This window comes from Melanostigma gelatinosum, assembly GCF_949748355.1.
Source record: "Melanostigma gelatinosum genome assembly, chromosome: 2".
Classification (NCBI taxonomy): Eukaryota; Metazoa; Chordata; class Actinopteri; order Perciformes; family Zoarcidae; genus Melanostigma; species Melanostigma gelatinosum.
Window position 1 is genome coordinate 15,601,574 of NC_136635.1, and position 8,501 is coordinate 15,610,074.

The 8,501-nt window shown below is 44.0% G+C and overlaps 1 protein-coding gene across 1 annotated transcript; it reads right to left on the reverse strand.

The window, feature by feature from the left end:
* Positions 1-350: 350 nt before the first annotated feature.
* Positions 351-7,484, reverse strand: LOC306792856 (coatomer subunit beta-like). The gene is given in 22 exon segments (XM_079290206.1): positions 351-605; positions 843-998; positions 1,217-1,306; positions 1,499-1,644; positions 1,759-1,878; positions 2,019-2,163; positions 2,316-2,495; positions 2,939-3,166; positions 3,261-3,381; positions 3,493-3,653; positions 3,757-3,853; positions 4,373-4,518; positions 4,649-4,795; positions 4,917-5,024; positions 5,176-5,295; positions 5,442-5,579; positions 5,691-5,783; positions 5,895-6,009; positions 6,423-6,526; positions 6,529-6,600; positions 6,778-7,007; positions 7,335-7,484. Coding segments are annotated over 22 exon segments (2,868 nt in total). The 5' UTR covers positions 7,426-7,484; the 3' UTR covers positions 351-545.
* Between the last annotated feature and the right edge of the window lie 1,017 nt (positions 7,485-8,501).

An 8,501-nucleotide genomic window follows, 5' to 3' on the forward strand; every position in this document is an offset into this window, starting at 1 on the left:
ATGCATGCATATGGTTGTATATGAGTCTTCATGATGTTATTGTCAATTTTGATTTGACACGAGGCATCTGAGGAATTCTAGTTAGAGCCCGGAGCTGCAGGCTGGACTCCCTTCACTCTGGGACACAAGCTCCTTTGAGTGACAATATTCTTTGAAGTCACTCACTAAACATTTACCATCATGCCTCATGTACAGCCAAACATTACGGGAGAAAGCCCCCGGACAGTGGCTGTTGATAGAATCACAGAGTATTCATCCAAACTTCACCTTTGGAAACCTGAAACACCTTCTGATTTACTACATCTACATATGACCCAATGAATAAAGCATGGAGCAAAGTTCTGTCACTTTTAATACATTTGTTTATTGAAAATTTAAACGGGACAGGGAAAGAAAATTACTGAAATGACAGCAGTGAGGTTAAAAAAAAGAAAAAGAAACAGCACAGAAGCAACTAACCATGTAGAGTTCTTAATTATCTGTGATGAAAAGATGGATGATAGAAGAGAAGAGCAGGTGACTTTTACAGCTGGACCAGAGTCATCTCAGGCATTTGACTTTTTTTGGGAGAGGTTGATCTTGTCACCGAGACTCAAGGCCATCCCCTGTGAAATGGAGGAGGGAGGATTTATTGTAGCAGATTGTTTTCTTACTGATGAGAGCAAAAAGCTTTCAGTGCAACATCACCTGTAACAGCTTATTTCATATATTCACTCTGCTTATCCTTTCTTTCAACGGGTTATTAGATTGAATGTTATACTCGGTGCATTGCTCAAGTTGAGAGCGAAAAAAACCGACTTCAGAGAAGAGTACGTGTTCATGGTGCAGCAGCTGTGACCCACCTGACTTTTGGCTCGAATGCGTATGTGTCCGTTGACAGGAGCGTCAGGCCCCAGGTGGATGGGCTTCTCGATGCTGACATTAGCCAGGGCATCTTCTCCAAAGATAGAACGAGCATAAAGGTTGGCAGCCATGAAGCCGCAGAAGCCCGACAGTGCCTGGTTTACGAGACAAAAAGAAGAGAGCTGAGAATATTGTAAAACAACAGCATAGGATCGACACAACTCATCTGATATGATGGGCATGGCGATACATTACTGACAAAGGCCACTTATGATTCTTCTCAACATGCACCAGCACCATTTATCTTTAGGAGTCCTGCTAGCTTTAAAACCACCATTGCCTTTCTTTGCTGTATGTGACGTCTCATACCAACCTTCTCAGGAGTCAGACACTTCATGTTGGTGGACTTGAGGATATGCTGAAGGTACTCGTTCAGGTCAGTGATGTTGGTGTTCACTGTTACCTACGACACAGAAAGACTTCTTAGAGACAATCTTCTACATTCACGCGTTTTAATTTGAAGTAAAACTAGAGAACCTTGTAAAAAATATCTGATTTAAGATGCAAAACAAAGTGATGTTTGTGAAGCCAGTTTGTTTCTGGGAACTGACCACACAGTAGAAATGCAATGCTTGTGTGGAATGCAAACGCTTACCTTGTTTTCCCACTCAAACTCTGCCCACATCTGTCTGAATTCTGCATCGGTGCAGGAAGCTGGCTGGATGTAGTCCATGATGTCAATGTGGATGTCACTGAGCACGACACAGTTTCTGTCGCTAGCAGCTCCCGACACATCGTAGACTGGAAAGACAGAATCAAACATCCCCAACAAATGAGAAAACATTCTGTGCCCACAGGCAGCAAAACAAGCACGTTGAATTGTGAAGGGAAACAGACACAAAATGACCGTCTTACCAATGTTGCCAAATATAATGCCATTCTCCGTCGAAGCCACCTTGACATTGGCCTTGATGTTAGCAAAATCGTGAGGAGCCAGAGTTAGAGGTGAAGGCTTCTCAACCAACTTGAGGTCCCCTGTGTGATGGAGACATTTAGTGAAATGCACACACAGCGCTATGTAGCAACACAATGGGACTGCCTTGGATAAGCATTACGGTAATCGAGAAGAGAACCTGTACATTTGTGGAGTGAGGTGGACAATAAACCAGACTAACCTAAAGTGGCCAGCTCAAGAGTGCAATTCTGGAGAGTATCACTGGTTTGGTTGACCACCAGCACGTCCAACACGATGTCATACTGGTTGACATGAACATAGGCTTCAGCATACACCGGGTCTGAGAAGCCCGTCAGCTGGGTCACCTAGAAAGGACAAAAATGAATTACATTTAATTATATTATAACTAAGTAATATTTTTATATATAGTATTTTTTTGGCGATTTCCTTTCTACAAAGGAGTAGTGCTGTTCTCAATGTCATTTTCATCTCTCTGGCGGGGCTTGTGGTGGTGTACCTTGTTGAGTTTTGAAGCGACGGGATCAGCAGCCTCCTTCCTCTGAGTGTTGCCCATAGCAGCCAGCAGACTGAGCTGGAACTGGTCGTCCTTAGACGTCATCTCGTTTTTGGCTGTCAGCTGCATGAAGGAGATTGGGTCGTCTGCCTGCACTGTGACGTTGCGCTTCTCAGACTCTTTCTGTGGTCACAATAAGAAACGTATGTGGTTATTTTTTGGTGGCTTATCCGGCCTATGAGTAGCTCACAACGGAGTTCAAACACCATACATACCTTCAAAACAAAAGGGTAACAGCAAGAAATCAAATAAAATCAAGTAACATTTTGTGCAGAATGAAGACAAATATTACAGTGACAGTGATTTTGTGAAGAGCAACCAGGGCCCACATGTATTATTGTTGCATAGTGAGGCCATACATTCTTAAAAACAAAAACATATTCCACCTACACACAGTTATCACATGTTCTACACACTTTCAATAGTGATACATGAAGGCTGGGTCCAAACGATGCAATCAACACAAAACATGTGTTCACTTCCTCTACTTGTGGTGATGCTCCAGCTGTGCCCATCGGTCAAGAGGTTAAATATTAAGTTCAGCCCTCTGAGTCAACGGCGATTACCTTCTGTGACATCTTCTCTTCCTCCAGTCTGACAGTCAGCATATGTGACAGGGATCTGCGGCACTCCTTGTTGAAAATGTCATTCATAAGTGGCGAGCACTCGGACAGAACCTTGAGGCACAGCGAGATGCGGTCCACGTCATCGTCTGTGATTGGCTTCTTGGGCAGAGAGGACTTGCCCAGGTGCAGCACAGTGACCATGATCAGCATGGACTCCGCAACAAAGGACTGAGAGGGGACAGCAACACAGCAGGGATTAGAGGGGCCGGCAGTTGGTTTAGTGGTTTTTACAAAAGGTGTCGGTGAAGAGAGGACAACTTACATTTTGTTTCTTTTTGTCTTGAACTATAGCAACGTAGCGCAGGGCCACTTTGGTCAGTGTGGTGGCGAGGGAAGCTGCCACATAGAAGTCTCCATCCATCAGGAAGCCTCTGAGTGGGGGTCTGCAACAACAAAACCAGTGTTTATTGATGACCGAACTCCGTATACTCCACTGAATAGTAAAGCCAAATAACAATACCCCAACCCCCCAAAAAAATATCTGCAGTTTTTACCGATCCTCGTCTTTCTTTGAAGGCCTGGAGGAGCTGAGGGCACTCTGTGTCACATAGGTGCCCATCTCTGTCACCAGCTTCTGGGCTGGAGCCACACTTACTTCATCCTCTGCTTTCACCTCTCCCGTCTCTTTCTTTATCTCATTTTCTACAATCGGGATCTGTCCATGCGAGAGCCATATGTCAGACATTTCTAACAATTTTACATGGACTGCCAGGTAAGCTTGTGTCTCATTCAATTCTGACAATAGCAGACAAACATACCTCGCCCAAGGACCTACGCACTTCTGTCATCACACTCTGGATGTCGTCCTTGGTGCTGCAGTATTCTCCCAAGATCCACAACGCTCCCCTGTAGATCCTGAAGCATGACGACGGGGACAAAGGTCATGAGCATTCACAATGCTACATACTCCTGTACTGATGTACTACCCTGCCCTAACGACACGACTCAGCCTATGGAGTCTACAGAACAGTTGACAAATGACTGTTCGACCAGACTGACCAAAATCAGACCACTTCCATTCCTCATTTCAAGTAACCAGCAAACCAAAACGTTCTCTTTTTGTGTATTTTCAATCGTCCATCTACTGCGGTCGATATTTATCACATAATTTCAGAGAGGACACACAACTGGTGAACTACTGTAATGTGCTATTTTGCCTCACAGATGAGGTACCGCTTCAGAACGAGCATCGACTTCTCATTAGTAAAGACTGAATATTTATAAATAATATATACTTAACCGCTGACCGCCTTACCTATTTATACAAATCACATCGGCTAACCCAAATTGAACCTGCTTTTTATAACCATTAGGGGAGAGACACCAACCAAGACGAGGCATAGTATTCCCCTCAGAGTGCTTAAAGAGTCTTACTTGACGGTTTTGATGGCGTGAAAGACTTCCAGCATCTTCTCGATGATGAGAGGTCTCAAGCTGTCAAACCGCTGAATGGCCTCCCGTACAAACTCCAGCACATCAGCAGCAGCTGCTTCGTTACTGTCACTTAGGAACTCCATCAGCTGTAAGTAATGTCAACACAAAAGAACTGCCTGACTATATATTCCTGTCATATGTAGAGCATAAACCGCCATTGGGTCTCAAAACAATGAAATATAACAAATTTCAAGAGCGAAACAATAAGAAACTCACCACAGGTATGACATTGGCCGCCATGTCAGGGAAGCGCACGCTGCAGGAGTGGAGCGTGCGCACCAACAGCTGCCTGTACTTATCCGTGTCTTCATGTTCCGATACGTTGTTGGTCTTGATCACTTCTTTCTTCAAAACAATCACCAACTGGAAAACAAACAGATGCCGCTTTATTAACAGCATATTCCATTTCCTCCCCCCAGTGTCCACGTACGTTCGGACATGTAATCAACAACAATAACATGGATGTACTGTGCACGCCACTGACCTCTTCAACATTGCGCGATGAAACAAGGTCCAGCGCCAGCTGCAGGGTCTTCTTTCTGACTTCCAAGTCCGGAGTGCTGAGAACGCGCAGGATGTCCATCACTAGATCCTGGATAACAAAGCATTAGAGACGACCACGTTAGGTCTTAACCGAGACGATGCCCTGCCGGTGCAGCAAATGGGTCAACTCAAAAGACTAACATCATAAATACTATTACTAAAATGTTACTAAAACTAGCCACAGCAATAATTCAGCGTACCTGGAGTACACGCTCGTGAGTGGGGTGCTCCTTCAGTTCAATCAGACGATCAAGAACAATCAGCTTCACGTTGTTGTCGCTCTCCTTGATAATCAAATCAATGTAGCACTGGGCAGCCGCCTGAAGTCCAAAAACACAGAGTGCATAAGAGAAGGTACAAGACCAAAGACTACGCCGCTGTTGGGTCATGTGTAGTACAATATCAGTACCGTATGTATGCAGTATATGGCACACACAAGATCACTGACTAAACCGTGGTAATGCACCTTAACGGCTGTGGGAGCACTGGAGAGGGTGACAAGAGTGCCAGCAGCCTCGTACTTAACAGCCGGACTGGAGGACTGCAGCAGGTTGTAGATGCATCGGATAAACCGAGCGCGCTCAGAGGGGTTAGCGTGGCAAACCTAGCAGGCAGAGAACAAACGCAGCAAGAGTTCAGACATGAAAGCAGCTCCTCTGGTAGTATGCCGTTGTGTTACTAAGCTTATATTAGACCAGTAAAGGCCTCGACTCACTTTGTAAATCAGCTCCACAATGACCAGCTGGAGAATGTCGCCAAAAGTGTGAACTTGGTCAATACATGTGCTGAGGTAATCCAGAGCCCGATCCTGTAAGATGCGAATGCGTCGAATGACACGAGGTAAGTTTGGGATAGAGACTGTAGGTCATAGTGGCACACAGCAATAGGAACAGTGAGAAAAGGACAACATGCTACGGACCTGATCTGCATGAATCAGCATCATGAAAGCATTTCTCTTACAGCTGGCATCTTTCTCATTGACAAGAAAATCGTGGATCAACTCTGGAGCGTCTGGGATGAGATGTTCAAAGTTCCTAAAACAAGTAAATATCATCAGCCGTTTGTTATTCACAGTACAAAACGTGTGTGTGTGTGTGTGTGTGTGTGTGTGTGTGTGTGTGTGTGTGTGTGTGTGTGTGTGTGTGTGTGTGTGTGTGTGTGTGTGTGTGTGTGTGTGTGTGTGTGTGTGTGTGTGTGTGTGTGTGTGTGTGTGTGTGTGTGTGTGTGTGTGTGTGTGTGTGTGTGTGTGTGTGTGTGTGTGTGTGTGTGTGTGTGTGTGTGTGTGTGTGTGTGTGTGTGTGTGTGTGTGTGTGTGTGTGTGTGTGTGTGTGTGTGTGTGTGTGTGTGTGTGTGTGTGTGTGTGTGTGTGTGTGTGTGTGTGTGTGTGTGTGTGTGTGTGTGTGTGTGTGGAAGGGCAATTGAACATCAAATATGAAACAGTCTGTACCTATAGATGGTGTAAATGGCCAGGACGGCATTGCGGCGCACATAACTGTGACGGTGCTCCAGACAGGCCCGGATCGCCGGCATGAGAGGCTCGAGCAACTCGGCAACTCGGACTCCTTCAGCTTGCACAGGAAGCGCAGAGTGGAGCCGCGGATGAACTCGTTGGGATGCTGCAGGTCCTGGAATTCAGAGAACGATTTCATATGATTGCTGAAAAAAAAAGAACTCTCCCCATTTTGTTTTCACACCGTTACTGTAAACTGTATTTTCCCTGCTGATACACACGGTGTATAGCGATGGAGGGAACACCTGATTTACAAATATACAGCTCTCCAGACTGAGTGGATGAATCTTACCTTCCTGTAGGCGTCACAGACCAGGATCATTTCCTGAAGCAGTTTTCCATCTGGCGTTGTTTTGGGAACAATCTCCCAGAAAACCAGCAGCAGCTTTTTGATGGTGTGGTCGTGAAGTGGCAGCACGAAGCGGATTATGGTCATCAGCAGCCCTGGCAGCTTCTCGCCATTCAGGATCATGATGATGACCTTCTTCAGGGCTTCAGTCTTTGCCTTGATCTCCCCCTTTTCTGTAAAAAAAAAACCATTACTTTACTATGAATCTGATCGGCATGGCCTCACGCATGTATTATGACTTTCATGGATCTTTATCTAAAACCTTTCTGAAGGAATTGTTTTTTATTCCACTGAGGATATAAAGTGATTTGTAATTTGATGAGCAATTCATTCATTTCAGAAAGGAGATGTTGGGTTTTTATGAGTATTTTTTCAACTCTGTGACCACCACAAATTAAATTCCAGCCACCTCCTGTTGTATTGAGGTGGAGACATTTAGAAATGAATATCTCCCATCTGCATGTAAGATAGCTTTGCAAGTTCATTTTAAGAATAGTTACCGAGATCAGCTTTGAGGCTGACTTCAGAAGGGGGCTCCGAGTCAGATGACACATTGATCAGAGTGTAACAAACGTTCTCTGCAGCTGTCATTTTGCCACTGGGCTTGTGTCCGTTTAGAAGAATCCCAATGAATGCTGCTCACTGTAAAAATACCTATGAGAAACAGAAGAGGAGTAGATTTAGTAAAAAGCAGAGAAAACATATACTCAGACACATAAATATAAGTGCAGCAAATGTGGGCGATAACTACAAACTAAACTAAATCTGCATAAACAACGGACACAAACAAGAGAAGCCGAAGAAAGCATGGCAGACAACTCTTCTTCTATGAGCTTTTTAAAACACAGAACAGTCAACCAGGTATCAATCAAGGGGATTACTTTTACTGGAAAACGTTCAGAGCTAATAGAGTCTACAAAGCATGGTTTACCAAATATAGCCGCTTCTTATTTACTGGAGGTAAACTGCACGTTTATAGCACACCGGCTCATTGTTTATTTAGTACCGTCGCCTAACAGAACAGTGTCCTTCCAGTCCCCTCAAAGAAATGCACAACACATGAATTGAAAATTGGTAATTTCTAATATATTTTATACATTTTCTGATGCTTTTGTCTGTAAAAAAACAGACTACTGTCAATAAAAAAAAAACAATGTTCTGATAACGAGGTTATTACTCCCGAAGTTAATAAAGTGTGTCACGCAGCATTAACACCTTCGTACAAACCAAAGCAGAAGCATATCACACAAACCATTAGCCGTGCATTATCAAAACTCTGGTTCCTACAAGTGGCAGTTTCCCATCATGCTGTAAACTGAGACACTTTTCAGAATGCAGATACTAGGTTAAAAAAATAGGTAAATGATGCAATAAAAGTATAGCTGCACAACATGCCTTGTAAACAAATCTAAATTACAAGTCCCCTTCGTAAAGATATATGAGGCTTTATTTTAATAATCTACAGGAGCTCGACATGTTGACGTTTATATTGCACTGTGTGTCACGATCATTTACCACAAAGGTGAAAGTAAAAATGGAGTCGGATTTTCTGTCACTGAAAAGTGTGATTGCCCCTGAAGTGCTGACTTAAGTCAGTTGATCTGAAATGGCTTTACTTCAGTAAAAGCATGACTTGTATTATGTCAACATGTCAATTATATGCCATG